General features: G+C 49.0%; 1 protein-coding gene across 5 annotated transcripts in view; it reads right to left on the reverse strand.

Moving 5' to 3' along the window:
- Positions 1 to 17198, reverse strand: part of CUEDC1 (CUE domain containing 1) — a 1101926-nt gene that overhangs the window by 72126 nt on the left and 1012602 nt on the right. For all 5 annotated transcript variants that reach the window (XM_078679741.1, XM_078679742.1, XM_078679740.1 and 2 more), the window contains 2 exons: positions 11713 to 11771; positions 5820 to 5889 (listed from right to left, as the gene is read on the reverse strand). In XM_078679741.1, the coding sequence (XP_078535867.1) occupies positions 5820 to 5889; positions 11713 to 11771 (129 nt within the window). The remainder of the gene's footprint in view (positions 1 to 5819; positions 5890 to 11712; positions 11772 to 17198) is intronic.

Raw genomic sequence — 17198 nt, forward strand, 5'->3', positions numbered from 1 at the left:
AGGCACAATGTGTGTATTTAGTGCCTCTGATGTGCGAGTATGCCAGCAGTTCGTTTCGCGAATAGATGTAAGTACTGTCTGTGGTTAGTTTGTTAAATGTAGGGGTTCTAGCCCCTAGCCCCAGCCGGCCGCGGACGGGGGCAGAAGGGTTTGCCTTTGGCGCGCCCACTGCGCGGTCGCTGGCACACTGGGCTGAAGTAGTGGCGATCGCAGGAGCCTGGCTCCGCCCTCCCGCAAATTGGAAGTGCCTCGTTATTGGCCTGCCTGCCTCCTGTTCCGCTCTCCCCTCAATCGGCACACAGCCGCAGTGGAACGGGGCGAGGTGGACAAGGCAGTGAAGAACGTGCAGTGAAGGGTAAGTGGGGTTAAAAATACCTAAATCGTTTTTAAAACCCAGTTTCTATCAGGCAGTAGATAGCAATAATATTTTCACAGCCTTACCGGAGTAGCGCTGCCATTCAATGTTATTCAGGACTAAAGTAGAGTTGATCGCGGGAGCCTGGCTCCGCCCTCCCTCAAATTGGAAGTGCCTCGTGATTGGCCCTTGCCTCCTGTTCCGCCCTCCACTCAATCGGCACACAGTCGCGGTGGAACGGGGCGAGGAGGACAAGGCAGTGAAGAACGTGCAGTGAAGGGTAAGTGGGGTTAAAAATACCTAAATCGTTTTTAAAACCCAGTTTCTATCAAGCAGTAGATGGCCATAATATTTTCACAGTCTTACCGGAGTAGCGCTCTGAGCCCAACACTAGATGCCGGACTTATGCAAAGCATATGTATCACGTCTCGACTACATCATCCTGACCTCCAGTAAGTTTCAGACGACTACCTTTTCCCTCGGACATAGAAATAACTTTCTGCTGACCTTACCGCTGCCAAAGCTTGTTGGTCACCAGTCCGGCAACCAACACCTTTACTCGACACTGCACCTCGAGGGGAACCTTGTAAAATCGTCATCCGACGTCAGCAGTGGCTATGTTGCTAACTTTTTGCACCTGGTTCCCCACCAGCACAGTGTAAGTGGCAAAACAAGCTCCCTGCGGCTCCCATTTCAGGCCCAGGGATAGGTAGGACAACTATGCACCCAAACTTCTCGAGCAAGGTAAAATCGAACGGACCCTTGACTTGGTCGTGGGGCCCACATCACCTTTACTCTCCTTGAGTTCCATGCAACTCGACCTGCAAGTGACCGATTGTCATTAGTGCTTTCTACAGTTGACTGCAATGATAACGTATTGAAATACTGTCTAGAACCGATTTAATTTTGCTTCTGAAATCTATAACTCCGGTTATACTTACCCAATTGACTTTGTTTTGGTGTCTTAATTTATACAAAAATCTGCTTTATTTTTATAAATTGATGTTGGTTTTCTTTTGAGTTTGCCAATTACTTATCGCCCATGTTGGTACTCTGAAATCCTTAACACATGTTCCTCTAGTAAAGCCAGACTGCTCTTTGCCACTAGGACTGAGCTATTATTGTGATTTCAAGGACCATCTTTGGGGTATTGTGAAAGTACTGCATGGTGAAGCCAAATCAGCATCACTACATAATACTCCACCTTCCTACACTTATCTGCCACTAAACCTTTTACCCGTCTTATTCAGACTTTAAAATTAATACCACTGAAAACTCTCTGGATTACTGTTCCAATAACAACTCCCTGGCCTGCCTCCCATCCTCTTTCACTTTGCAAGGCAAGAAATTACAGTTCAAATATCGCTTCAAGGTTAAACTCAAAAATAGGACTGTTAATTTCAAATCCTTCAACCTTTTCGCCAACTCTTCCCCTGATTCTCTAGACAAAAAACGTAATCAAGGAATCTTCCCCCAAGTGCCTCAAAATTAGACATAAGTCCCCTCATATATATATATTGTAAAAAAACACAGCGGATACTGAAAATGTCAACAACTGACCAATATCAGGTCAATCGTTCTTAGTTTAAATTCTTGAGAGATCTGTCAATAACAAAAACTTTCTAGATATCTTCCTGTTGGGTTTCAGAACAGGCTGCAGTATAGTGACCATCATTCTTAAAATCACTGATGACACATTAAGCCTATTGAATAAAATGAATCCTGCCTATCATTTGGCGAGATCCTTATGCACCATTTGAAAGAGTCAACCATGTAATGATTCAGAAACCCTAAAAAGCTTCATGGGGTCTGGGAAAGATTTACTGAATTGGTTCACATATCTCCCTAAACAAAGTCCAGCTAGTAAAAATTAGGAGCCTTCCATTTCAACAAAGCTCCTTTCCTCATTATTATTCCGGTTTATTTTTAATTTGTGTTTTGAACCCATGAGAACTTAAATAAGAAATTCTACCAGATCATCAATATGGTGATGACACTCAGCTTCACATTAAGATCTCCCCCATGAAGATGTTTGCTGTGCTACTATATTATAGCATGTATCCCCAAAACGACAGAAGAATGCACAGCATGTGATTTACAACTCATGAGGCACACCAACAAATTTCAGTATTTTCGTGAAAGATTTCTTCCCTCCTAATATAATAAATATTGCCATTCAGATTTGTGCTGCTTACTCATACCTTTATTCAATTGTATGCCTGTGTCCTTGCTGTTTGTAACACGCTATATGCTCATTCCGGCCTTGTACGCACTATATGAAATCACCCCTCTGAGTTTGCTTTAGGAAGTTTGTATTATAGTTTAGTACATTGCCTTAGTGAAGGACCATGACATCTGCTTAGTAAAGTTTCAAGTGAAGACAGGCAGACATGCACATTACAGAGGCACTATTAGATGTGGCTAAACCTTACTTTGCAAACAGAACCTTGTTATTTTTGCTAATACCTTTGAAGCTGTTAGACACACGCATGAAATGCATATTCGATCTTTGCAGGTTTAATGTGCATGTATTGAATGACATGAAGTTATAGGGGTTGGAGGTAATTGTTGTGAAAACTTGTATTGTGGACACAAGGATTGGGGGGTTGGGGAGAGGCATACTAGTGACACTCACAGGGTGGACTTGCACGTCCACGCTCTGCTCCCAAAGGAACAGAAAATACAATTTTCACACAGCCAGCATGGCTATATTTAGTTAAAGAGTCTACAGCATTTTGATATTATTTACATTTTGGTCTTTATGATGAGCAGGGTTTCATGTAGTTTTCCAGTATAAAACACATCCTAACCCAGTACACCAGTATGTACAATGAATAGGGCCAAGCCCTGTCCCAAATACAAGTTAATTTGGCACACTTTGCTTCAAACTGCACCTAACACTGCCCCTGTCTAACAAAATATGTTCTGCTTAACGTTTCTCATTAGCATATAGGTTAAGATTCGTGACTAGAGGGGAACCTACAGGTCCCAAAAGTTGAATTTTCCCCTGAAATTCCCTTAGCAAGCTCTTTATAAGTGAGAATGCCAAGCCTGCTGCCCATGGAGCAATAACACGGACAACTGGTGCAGGTTCAGTACTGGCTATAGGGTGTGACCATTAGTTGCCTGGCATGGTCACATGACAGGCTGTGCATTCACAACAATGTGGACATAGCGGAAATATGCACCTAATGAACTTTGGGCTACAAGTATTATGCAAAGACCCTGCCCTTTGAGAAGGCCTTATATCTAGGCTGGCCCACTGGCCATGGCGGAAGTCAGCACTGGACTCAGCACCGTTTCACACTCAGCACAGGTTGTATCTGAGTCCAGTTGCTGCTCTTTATGACTCCTGGGTTCAGCCAAGTTTCATCCTAGTGTACTCTGGGGTGAAAGTGTCCTGAGCACAGTCAGCAGTATCAATGGGGATGATATTAAGGGTGAATTCATTTACTGGAGATAAAGAGGACTTACCTACAAAGAAGCATGCTTGGATGGTTATTAAATCACATCAGACTATGGGAATTCAGCCTTATTTGACAACTTTATTTTCCTCCAATATGAGAGATAAGTATTTAAAAATATGACTTGGCAGGTATCCTTCTAAATACGGCACACCAAAATGGATTGAGCAAGTCAACCAGTGAGTAAATTGTGTAGGATTTTGGAAGAAACTGTATTGCACATTGTTTGTATCTGTCCAAATCCGTCGTACACTTTTGAAACCATTCTTTCCTAATGTTGGGGTGAGATACGTTCAAAAGGCTCTTATTTTAAGTTTATCTGGTGTTCCTGTTTCTCTAATTTGTCAGTTCATAAAGTTTTTGACCATCATGGAAAGAAAGTTTTCATCAGCAGCTTGAATGCAGTTATTGCTCGTTGATAACATTAATTGATTGTTTTATATCGTGGCTTAAAATTTGTGTATTGTAAAATGCCATTTTGAGTTGATATTGAACAAAGACTAATTAGACTATTTGTTCTTCACCATGCAGCATTCTGAAATATTGTAGATTAAAAAAAAAGTATCCTATGGTGTTCACATTGTCCAGATAAGTATGTGGCACTTTAATGATTGTAAGGTCTGCTGTTGGTGGCAATACTTTTAAGGTGAAACAATGTAATATAATAGTGGTCTTTACATCGACTGATAATGCATACGGCACTTAAGTCGCAAGGTATTTTGCCGGTGGCAATCATTTTAATGTATCTGAATGCCTTTGAATAGGGATTTCATTAATAGCTGTGTTCCCTATTTTAGGCATTTGGGATTATTTATGGACTCTGTTTTTGATTATTTTTTATGATTATTGAACTCATGTTTAAAGGAGTTATTTTATATCCTCAAGTTCGTAATTTGCGTCATATGTAATGCAAAATATGATTTTTGTGATTTTTATTAATCAGACAAAAAGTATTATTGATTCATGATGATGATATTAAGGGTGAAGCGATACTTAGTGTACCTATTGAGGTCCCTGTTAATGTCTTTTGTGGTATCCTCCGAGACACTATACGTAATGTCATAAGCAGAGTATTCCAGCTGCATTATGTTTGCATAGCTCACCAAAGTTGGCAGATGTAAATGGTCTTCAGGTTTTAGGTATGTATTGCGACTTATATAGCGCACGTATCACCCGAAGGTATCAAGGCGCTTGCTTAGGGAACCCGTCCTGGTATTCCCCTGTGAGATACCCCGGCAGGGTATCCACAAGGTGAAAGCCAGGCATCCCGCCGCGAGGGGCCGTAGTGGAGATTAAGCAAGCTATTGCCCAGAGTCGCAGAGTGTGTCCCCGTGAGTCGAGTGGGCACCGGAGCGAGAATTGTCGAGTCCATGGAATTTTTGAGCCCGAGACCCGCCGAGGCGGGGAATCGAACCCTGGTCCACAGCCGATCTCAGCTTCCGGGTCTGCCGCCTCTAACCACTGAGCCACGCTTCATAACAATAACGTCCGTTCAACTCAACATTTTTTAGTGGTAAAATATGCATATGCACACTTATAAAAACGCTAACACACAGCATCTCCTTATCGATACAAGATCATGACTGTTCTCTGTGACACAACATAGAGGATAGCAGATATTGTCACAGAACCCACTCACACTCTGGAACAAAAAATTACATGCCTCTGCAGTGCTGAGCAAATGCTCACCTCCCAAGTATCAGACAGGAGCTCTGTATAATGTTCCCAGTTTCTAGCCTATAGGTGGTGGGGAAGCTGGGGGAGCCAGGGGCACGGGGGTAAGAGAAGAGAGGTGAGGAGAACAAGAGCAGGAGAGGCACCTAGTGTGTGTCACAGAGGGACCACTGCTTGTTAATAGTTGTCAGGCACTAGATCTTTTACAGTCCAAGCCTGCACAAATCCCTATTATACATAAGGAAAAAGTCTTCCGAATGGAGTGGGCTTACTAATGTGAAAAGAAAGACAACATTATGGAATGAGATTAGAGAAAATATACACACTTGCACGGTCCTTCTTTCTGCATCTCCTCCTCTTCTAGTAGCTGTTGCTTCCGTGACTGGAGATCTTCATCTGAAACATCACATACCAAATGTATAAAGGTAACTGCAATCTCCAAATCAGTTTACATTTTTGAAAAGGGAGAGAAATACATTTGGAAAATATTTGCGTTCAATTAACTTCTATCGCAACATGAATGTGAGAGTCAGTACTTTTTGATTGATTAACACAGAACAAGTAAACCTGATAGTGAGTCTGTACACAGCTAATTGCCTCATTCACCAAACCTTCAACCAGCAGACATGATTTAACTCTCTACCAAGTTGTGCCTGCATATGTCACAATATCTTACCATTTCACTGAGCAATGGCACCTCTGGGATCTTATTTAACTGTTCACTTGTTTACACTCTTAAACCCTGAATTTGCAATGCTCTACTCCATCTTTTTTGAAGTGGCACCTCAGGAGATCAGTCGTCAATGTAAAATTAATTTGACAAGGAAGCTTCTGGCCAAAAGGCTACATTGCTACAGACGCACAAGTTCCTTACCTTCGGTAACAATATATCTGTAAGAAACAGTAGTTGGTATTAGATTGCTAACCTTAGAATATCCCCAGGCGTCAGACTGGATCCGGAAACTTTTGCGTAGCAGTACCCTTGCGCGTCGGTAGGCGTCGTCTGCGGCTCCGCGTCCGTCGTCGGCGTCTTGATGACTTGCCGGAGTACTTAGACACCGCCCTCACGTCAGTTCTTACACACAGCTTTTCCCACCAGAAACGCAGAGCCATGATAAAAACCAACACTGGTGCCATGAAACTAGGGCCCTTAACCCTAGATATCGGCTGGCAGAATGGGGAGGATGGGTGGGGCGGTAAGGAATCTAATACTAACTACTGCTTCTTACAGATATATCGTTACCGAAGGTAAGTAACTTGTGCATCTGAAAGAAACAGGTTAGTATTAGATTCCTTACCTTAGAATAGATACCCCAGCAATACCAACCCCGGTGGTGGGTCTGTGAACCAATGATCACACCAGAAAATCCTGTAAAACGGAACGGCCGAAAAAGCCATCTCTCCGGCCTCGGCTGTCCAGGCAGTAGTGTCTTGCAAACGTGTGCAGCGTGGCCCACGTAGCCGCCTGACAGATGTCCTGCAAGGAGACTCCACGGCCCAGGGCAGTAGTAGCCGCCGTGGCCCGTGTGGAATGGGCACGAAGCCCCACAGGAGGCTCCTTTCGAGCCAAAGAGTAACAAGCCTTGATGCACAAGACGACCCATCGAGAAATGGTTCGTTTGTGCACCGCCCGTCCCTTCTTAGTGTCCACGTACCCAACAAAGAGTTGGTCATCCACCCGGAACTGGCGTGTGCAATCCAAATAGAATGAGAGCGCACGTTTTGGGTCCAGACGGTGGAGCCTCTCTTCCTCATTCGAGGGATGTGGAGGCGGAAAGTAGGTGGGCAAAGTGATGGACTGCCCAATGTGGAAGGCTGTGACTACCTTGGGCAGGAAAGAGGGTCTTGTCCGTAACACAACTTTGTCCGGATGGACTGAAAGGAAAGGAGGCTGAGAAGAAAGGGCCTGGAGCTCACTCACTCTGCTGGCAGAGGTGATGGCAACCAGGAAAGCGGTCTTCAGAGTAAGGAGGCGAAGAGGACAGTTATGAAGTGGCTCAAAGGGAGCGCACATCAGAAAAGTTAGAACAAGGTTCAAGTCCCACTGAGGCATCACGAAAGGAACTGGAGGAAAGATATGAGTGATGCCCTTCAAAAACCTATTTACAACCGGGGACTTGAACAAAGAGGGCTGATCAGGTAGCCTTAAGAAGGCCAAAATGGCCGAGAGGTAGCCCTTCAGAGTGCCCAGAGCAGAGCCCTGCTGGGCAAGAGAAAGAAGAAAGAGGAGAACCTCTGAAAGAGGGGCAGAAAGGGGAGCCACAGCCTTTGCTGTGCACCATGCCACAAATTTGTTCCACCTGCAGGCGTATACCGATTTTGCGGAGGGACGCCTGGCTGCCAGAATGACATTACAGACTTCAGGAGGCAAGTCAAATGGCCTCAACTGCCGCCGCTCAATCTCCACGGATGTAAGTGGAGACTGGACAGGTTCGGGTGGAGGACCGTCCCTTGCTGCTGCGACAGAAGGTCCTCCTGAAGGGGCAGACGAATCGGGGGATCGACAGACATGCTGAGTAGCTCGGGAAACCAGAAACTCCATGCCCAGTCCGGAGCCACAAGGATGAATTGGGCCCGGTCGCGCCTTCTTCAGCACTCTGGGCAGAAGTGGTATATGCAGAAAGGCGTACAACAGACCGCAACTCCACTCGCGCCGAAAAGCGTCTCAGAGCGAGTGCCGCCTTGGAAATTCCAACGCGCAGAACTGATGACATTGTGCGTTCTCTTCTGTGGCGAATAGATCTAACCAAGGCTCTCCCCACTGCTGAAAGAGACCTTGAGCCACGTCCGAGTTCAGACGCCATTCGTGATCTATCATGCACCGACGGCTGAGTTCGTCCGCCCTCGGGATGAAGCCTGAAAGATCGGAATCAGAGCCTGAATATCCCGAACCCACTGTTCGGGAGGATAAACCCGAAACTGCGCTGAGTCTAGAACCGCTCCGATGAAGAGGAACTTCTGAGAGGGACACAGGTGCGACTTCGGCACATTGATGGAGAACCCCAGTAGGTGCAGGAGGTTGGCCGTAGTCTGGAGGTGGCTGACGACTGTCTGGGGCGAGCCCGCCTTGAACAACCAGTCGTCAAGGTAGGGGAAGACTGAAACCCCTAACCTGCGCAGATGAGCTGCGACCACCGCCATCACTTTCGTGAACACCCGTGGGGCGCTGGTAAGGCCGAAGGGGAGCACGGTAAACTGAAAGTGCTCGTGGCCTACCGTGAACCGAAGGTAGCGCCGGTGGCCCGGCAGGACGGGGATATGGAAATAAGCGTCCTGCAAGTCCAACGCTACCATCCAGTCTCCCGGGTCCAGGGCAGCTAATACCTGAGCCAGTGTCTTGAACCTCTCCTTCCGGAGGAAGCCGTTGACGTTCCGCAGGTCCAAGATAGGGCATAGGCCCCCTTTGCCCTTCTTGGGAACCAGAAAGTAGTGGGAACAACAACCACACACTACTTCTGGCCCAGGAACGCGCTCGATGGCCCCAGGGGGACCTGTAGCGGGCCTGGACCTGGTGCCCAGAAGAACGTCAGACAAGGCCTCATTACAAACGGCAACAGAGGCTTCGAAGAGCTTGCTTGCGGTTTAAGGACCTCATTGAGGAGGGTTAGTCCTCACGGCCGCGACGGGGAGTTCAAGGGATAAGGCCTAGGCCGCCCGCGTCAACACCACACTATAGGCAGCCCCCTCCTCCGTAGCCACGGTAGGAGGGGAGACAAAACCAGTGTCTGGCGAATTGTCCAAACCACTGACATCCCCTAGCTCACCTGCCCAGTCCTGATAATACTGGCACTCACGTGCCAGAGGGTCCTCAGACCCCTCCCAATCCGCCTCGCCACCCATCTCCTGGTACTCCGGGTCAAATGATGGGGCCGGGCTCATAGAAGAAAAAATCTCCCATCGGTGTCGAATGCGGCGTCGAGCGACGCCGCTCCGGCGTCGGAACCGGGTCGAGGGGGGGGACCGGGGAGGACATCATCAGTGGACGGCGATGACCCGGAACCGGATCCAGCGGGGCCCTGCGGCGCCGGGACCGAAGTCAGCACCGGGGCCGAAGCACACGGCCCGCTTGGGCTCCTCCGACGAAGCGTTCTGCCCAGGGACCGGCGGGTATGGAGCAGGCCGCGATGCCTGCGGCTCCGGCGGAGCCGCATGGGCGGTGTCGCCCGAACCCCCGGCCGCGTCGCACGAGCGTCGGGGGATTCGGAAGATCAATGTTGCTTCTTCGACTTCTTGTGCCTCTTACCGGAGGACTGGAGCTCGAGGAGTGGCGACGATCCTCCGAGCCGTGATAAACCGGCCCCACGACCGGTCCCTCGACCTCCTTCTGGACCGGGACCTCGAACGGCGCTGGCCGAATCAGGTAGCCTTAAGAAAGCCAAAATGGCCGAGAGGTAGCCCTTCAGAGTGCCCAGAGCAGAGCCCTGCTGGGCAAGAGAAAGAAGAAAGAGGAGAACCTCTGAAAGAGGGGCAGAAAGGGGATCCACAGGCTTTGCTGTGCACCATGCCACAAATTTGTTCCACCTGCAGGCGTATACCGATTTTGTGGAGGGACACCTGGCTGCCAGAATGACATTACAGACTTCAGGAGGCAAGTCAAATGGCCTCAACTGCCGCCGCTCAATCTCCATGCATGTAAGTGGAGACTGGACAGGTTCGGGTGGAGGACCGTCCCTTGCTGCTGCGACAGAAGGTCCGCCTGAAGGGGCAGACGAATCGGGGGATCGACAGACATGCTGAGTAGCTCGGGAAACCAGAAACTCCGTGCCCAGCCCGGAGCCACAAGGATGACTTGGGCCCGGTCGCGCCTGATCTTCTTCAGCACTCTGGGCAGAAGTGGTATATGCAGAAAGGTGTACAACAGACCGCAACTCCACTCGCGCCGAAAAGCGTCTCAGAGCGAGTGCCGCCTTGGAAATTCCAACGCGCAGAACTGATGACATTGTGCGTTCTCTTCTGTGGCGAATAGATCTAACCAAGGCTCTCCCCACTGCTGAAAGAGACCTTGCGCCACGTCCGAGTTCAGACGCCATTCGTGATCTATCATGCACCGACGCCCGAGTTCGTCCGCCCTCGGGATAAAGGCTGAAAGATCGGAATCAGAGCCTGAATATCCCGAACCCACTGTTCGGGAGGATAAACCCAAACCTGGGGATATTCTAAGGTAAGAAATCTAATACTAACCTGTTTCTTTCAGGTATCCTTATTAGCGAAAGATTTTTTGTTGCACCTTGGTTCATTTCAAGGGTCACATTTAACCAGAGTTCCTTAGGGCAAGAAAGGATGTCCTCATGTAACATTTTCTGTTTGAACCTTAGTCTAAGATTTAAACTTCTGCCAAAACCAACCACTTTTTCCTATTTCATTAACACAAGTATAATAAATTATTTTATTTAATGTACACGTTACAAAAAGCTTAAATCTAATAAATGAATTGGTTAGGCTTAGATCGAAGTCTATGCAAGTAACACCAGCTTTGTCACATAAAATACAAGCATCAGTGAGGAAATGTATTCTTAACTCAGAATCAATTAATGGAAAGTATATTGATTTCGTTCTTGGCTACTGAACCTCGGCTAGTGGTGGCATCTTCTAGTCGATCTTGAGAATTAAAAGTGGTCATTGTGTATATAAAAGAACAGCCGATATTCATTTTGAATGCAACAGAAACATTCCAATATTATATATTTGAATTAAACGCAGCTCCATCTCCTATAAGGGAAACAAGCTGCATTTAAAAAACGTTAACTTTATTGAAAATCAATCGGAGACATGATGGCCTGCTAACCCTTGTGGCCAATATTTACTGGTTGCAAAAATATTAGTGCAACCAATATTGTGCTACCAATAAATAGTACATCTGGACATAAATTCACTAGACTCACGGTAAGTTTACAATGAGCTATTAATATCTTGTTTTACGCTTGACACACAAAAGTAGAACAGATTGCCATTTCTGCTTAAGATTGACACACTATGTACTTCATATACCTTTTCCTCTGAGACACCGGACGCTCATAAGTGCATTTGCTCAGTAAAGATGGACAGAAGGCATAACATTTCTACTGACTTAACTAGAGTTAGCACAATAATATTACTGTTGCCATGAACTGAGGCTTTAACGCACTACCACATATCTAGAGCATTGAACATTAAAGGGTTCACGTGTAAATATATCAAAAAAAGAAAATAATACATGGTATCCAAGTGAACAGTACATACCACACGAGGGCCCTTCTGCATCGTCCAAGAGGTTTGCTGTTGATGCACCTGTTCCAAGTCTAAACACTGCTATTAAGGTAGAATTTCTTTGCATTGGAAAGTGTGAAGTGTCTGCCATGGTGTCTTGCAATTTAGATATTATAGAAATAAGGAAATCCAGCCACTCGCCTTTCATAAAGAACTGCATTGTATTTGGGAGAAGAGAAATTAAGCAGAACATTTATGCTACATTTACATTTATCCAGACAGGGTGCACCATAGCACATAAGGAGTAGTTTCTGTCCTGTAACTCCAGTTCTGTAGTAGGGGTATCTCTGTGTATAGTCATAATCTAGTGAATAGAATGGCAAGCCCATCCCCACACCAAAGCGGCGGTGGAGAACAGAGAAATAATACCACTATTGTGCGAACAGATTTCGCAGCGAAGCCTGCTCAACCTGAGCGTCTGCCCTGGCATCAGTGTCCAGGCAGTAATGCTTAGCAAATGTATGAACCGACTTCCAAGTGGCCGCCTTGCAGATTTCTGCAATTGGAACATTACGGAGCAAAGCAGTCGTGGCAGCTTTGCCCCTGGTGGAATAAGCCTTAGGCTTACCCCCTAAGGTCTTATTAGCTTTTTGGTAACACAATTGTATACAGGACACAATCCACCTAGAGATGGACTGTTTAGAGGTAGCAAGACCCGTCCTGACTGATCCATAATTGACAAACAATTGGTCAGACCTACGAATATCCTTGGTCTTATCCAGATAAAATTTCAACACCTTCCTAACATCCAGGGAATGCAGGGACCTTTCCGCTGGAGAGGAAGGATTCTGAAAAAACGTAGGCAAAGTTATGGTCTGGTTAACATGAAAGTCAGATATAACTTTAGAAAGAAACTTAGGGTGAGTATGTATAACAACCTTAGCAGCATGAAATACAGTATAAGGTTCTTGGCAACACAACACCTGAATTTCACTCACCCTGCGGGCCGATGTAATGGCCACGAGGAACGCCGCCTTCCAGGACAGGTGCTGCAACGAAGCCTTATGAATAGGTTCAAAAGGCTCCTTCATCAATCTGGACAGCACCACATTCAATTCCCATGAAGGCGAAGGAAGCTGGACAGGAGGGAACACTTTCTTCAAGCCTTGCAAAAAATGTTTGATCACAGGGATCTGAAAGAAGGAAGTCTGTGAAGGGCATTTCCTGTAGGCAGTCAATGCAGCCAGATGAACCTTAATGGAATGGACATTAAGGCCAGACTGCGCTAGATGTAGAAGATATGGAAGGATGACATCTTCCTTACATGTCGTCGGGTCATAGTTCTTGGACTTGCACCAGATGCAAAACCTTTTCCATAAGAAGTCCTAGTGGAAGGTCGCTTAGCCTCCTTCAGCATGTCCATGCAATCTTCAGGTAGATTCAGATGGCCATATTGCACTATCTCAGGAGCCATGCCGCCAAACTCAAAGACGAGAGGTTGGGGTGTAACATCTGCCCCCCGAACTTCGTGAGAAGGTCCGCCCTGCACGGCAACCGTATGTGAGGAAGGAGAGACCGGTGAAGTAGGTCCGTGAACCACCACTGTCTGGGCCATTCCGGGGCAATCAGGATCATCCGTGCCCTGGACTGGGACAGTTTGATGAGCACTGCCGGAATCAGGGGAATGGGTGGAAAAGCGTACAGACAGCTGTTCGACCAGTTGATCCATAGCGCATTCCCCAACGTCCCTGGTTGGTAGTACCTGGAGGCGAAGTCTCGGCATTTGCTGTTTTCGGGGGCGGCGATGAACAGATCTACGTCTGGAGTTCCCCACCTTGCGAAGACTTCTCCTAGTACTTCGTCGTTTATGACCCATTCGTGGTTTTCCTGAATCAGTCTGCTCAGTGCGTCTGCCTGAACATTCTGCACACCTGGTAGATGGGTGGCCGTTATCGTCAGTCCTCTGGCCAGAAGCCAGTGCCAGATCGCCTGCGCCTCCTGCGACAGAGTGCGCGTTCTCGACCCCCCCTGCTTGTTGAGGTAATACATCGTGGTCGTATTGTCCGTCTGAACAAGCAAAGAGGACGGAAGAAAGGCCTTCAGTGCCAAGTGAACAGCTCCGAGTTCCAGGAAATTGATGTGGTACGTGGACTCCATCTGGGACCACGACCCTTGAATCTGTAAGTCTCCGGAGTGCGCCCCTCAGCCGTGGAGAGACGCATCCGTCACAATAGTCTGCGTGGGAAGACTTGGACATGTTGATGTGCAACCCCAGCTTGTTCAAGAGAACGCACGTCTTCCGGAAGTGCGCTTGAGCTTCCGAGAAGGAGGAGGCCTTGATCAACCAATCGTCCAGGTACGGGTAGACAAACACCTTGTTCTTCCTTAGGTGTGCGGCTACCACTGCCATGCTCTTTGAGAATGTCCTGGGCGCAGACTTCAGTCCGAATGGCAGTACTGTGTACTGATAATGATTGGCGCCGCCTTGGAATCGCAGGAACTTCCTGTGTTTGTGTGCAATGGGCATATGGAAGTATGCATCCTGTAGGTCTATGGCACACAGCCAGTCTCACTGTTGCAGCTGAGGATAAATCTGATGCAACGACAGCATGCAAAACTTCTCTCTGCGAATCCACTTGTTTGCTTGTCGCAAATCCAGAATGGGCCTGAACTCGTTCTTGTCCTTTTTGCGGACCAGGAAGAACCGGGAGTACAGACCTCTTCCTCTTTGAGACAGAGGTACGTCTTCTATCGCCCTTTTCCTTAACAGCTGAAACTGCGTGCTGACCGGAGGAATTGATGGAGGCGGGCTGGTGAACCGAAGACTGTATCCATTGCAAACAATATTCAGCACCCACTTGTCCCGAGTAATTTTTCTCCACTCTGCCAGAAAAAATTGAACGCTTCCCCCCACCGGAGCGGGTAACGGATGTAGGGGAAGTAACAGCTCAGGGTTGAGACCCGCCACGCCCTTGTTCGCTGTAGAGGACTGCTGACCTCCTCTACCCTTCTGGCGTTTCTGGAAGGGCCTCCGGAACTGCTGCTGTTGTTGCTGCTGCTGTCCTGAAGCCTGTCCTCGCCCTCGGCCCTGTGCTCCGAACCGTCTCTGGAACGGGCGGTAGGCTTTCTTTTCTTTGGGCTTCTCCAAACCCACAGCCGTCAGAGTCTCCGCCTCCATGCGGGCCATCTCATCATCCGCATGTTTTCCGAACAGGGTCTCCCCCGAGAAGGACAGATTAGCCACTCGCTGCTGGGCCTCCGGCTTGAGTGATGTGAGCCTTTGCAGTTACCGCTCTAAGTGTACTGGGGATGCTCAGACGTGAGTCCCAGGCACTCCACACCACTGGAATCAAGCTAGCCGGGCTGATGAGAGGTGTTACCTCGAAACCGGGCCGGTCCTCGGATGCTTGTTTCCGTTCTGGGAAGGACATGGCTTTTGTAGTTCGGACTGGACTGTTCCCATGGGGCACAGGGTCAGCGCTGATTTGCATATCGCCATTGTCTAACCCAGGGTGGTGTGGAGTGGAAAAACGATGGATTTGGGCCCAGATCTTTGGACTGGGGTGAATGTGTGACATTGATCCACATTCTGTCCATCATTGTTGTGTTTGCAGTTACCGCTCTAAGTGTACTGGGGATGCTCAGACGTGAGTCCCAGGCACTCCACACCACTGGAATCAAGCTAGCCGGGCTGATGAGAGGTGTTACCTCGAAACCGGGCCGGTCCTCGGATGCTTGTTTCCGTTCTGGGAAGGACATGGCTTTTGTAGTTCGGACTGGACTGTTCCCATGGGGCACAGGGTCAGCGCTGATTTGCATATCGCCATTGTCTAACCCAGGGTGGTGTGGAGTGGAAAAACGATGGATTTGGGCCCAGATCTTTGGACTGGGGTGAATGTGTGACATTGATCCACATTCTGTCCATCATTGTTGTGTTTGCAGTGAGCCTGAGCCAAGCATGGCGTCGCTGGTTGATCCCATGACAGTAACCATGGGCCGCCAACAGAGAACCATCCGCCGCCGCGTTGAAAACCTGGTTCAAAACCAGCATCCCTTCCTTCAGGATTTCTAGGAAATCCTCCCTCTTATCTCGCGGCAGGAGTTCCGTGAACTGCTGGAAAGATTCCCACAGGGAACGATCATACCGCCCCAGCAGAGCCGTATCGCTAGCAGTCTTCATGGCCGTAGCCGCCGTCCCACAGGCCTTCCTGCCATTAGAGTCGATCCATCGGCTCTCCTTATCCAGAGGCACAGTAGAAGACGGAGAGGTAGAATGTTGTTTTCTGGCTGCCGTCACTATAACGGAGTCCGGAACAGGGTCAATCCTTAGAAAAGCCGGGTCGGAATCCGGAGCCCTATAATTCTTAAGCAGACGGGATGGAGCAGCTCTCGTCACTGCAGGCGTGAGGAACAGCTCCTCCGCTGGCTCTACCAAGCCTGGCACGAGCGGTAGTAGAGGGCGAGACCAATGCTTCTTGTGAAGTGTCTCAAAGATCACGGACGTCGTAGGTGTGGGAGCAGTCACCGTGATTCCTAATTTCGCTGCATCCCTCAGGAGAACATCCTGGAACGTGCTGATGTCATCCATGGGAGACACCCTCGGCCCCGGTGAGTCTGACAAGGTCGGGGAGTAGGACCTGGTTCTGGAAGAGTCCGTGCGGGACCGTGATCTGCGCCTCCTGTGGCGCCGTCTTGACCTCGTAGAGGATCTTTGACGACTGCGCGACATCCCTCTCCGTCCGGAGCGGGATCGCGACTTCCGTGGCTTTGGTCGTCCTGCCGGTTCCACCGGGACAGGAGACTGTGGCTTGGATGGGCCCCTCGGCCGAGGGGTCCCCTTCGGAGGAGTCGGGCAGGCAAACCGACCTCGGAGGAAGCGGGGGAGGCTTGTCAACCGGCAGCTGAGGTTGAGGCTGAGGCTGGGGCTGAGGCCGAGGTGGTAGAGGTGGAAGAGGAGGCGGGGTAGGGACCCGCGGAGGAAGTCCTCTTGGCAAAGGAGGTGGAGGGGGAGGCGTCACTGTCCCCGGCTTAGGAGGGGTATACACAACGGAGTACACCGAGCCCGGTGACCTGCCCTCCTTATCAGGCTGAGATGTGGGAGAGTCTCTCCTAGGCACTTGACGCCTGACAGACTGACTCCTGGCGGCCAAACTCCTTCTGCGCAGTCGCTATCCTGCGTCGAAGAACGGCGACCCGACGGCGAGCGTTGGCCCCTCGACGTCGAACTGCGCTTCCTCGACGGCGAACGCCTGTCCCTCGATGGCGAACGCCTCCGCCTCGACGGCGACCTCCATCGCCTCGATCTCCGTCGCCTCGACGGCCTGTGCCTCGACGGCGATCTCCTATGTCGCGACGGTGACCTCCTGTGCCTCGATGGCGATCGCCCCTTCGACGCCGAGGATACCCTCAACGACGACCTTCTCCTTTTCGCCGACGGCGAACGGCGGTGTCGCCACGACGGCGAGCGCAGACGCCGGGCCACCTTTCGATGTCGAGTCCTCGACGAAGAGGACGACGAA

The sequence above is a fragment of the Lissotriton helveticus genome, chromosome 3_1 (genome assembly GCF_964261635.1).
Source record: "Lissotriton helveticus chromosome 3_1, aLisHel1.1, whole genome shotgun sequence".
NCBI lineage: Eukaryota > Metazoa > Chordata > Amphibia > Caudata > Salamandridae > Lissotriton > Lissotriton helveticus.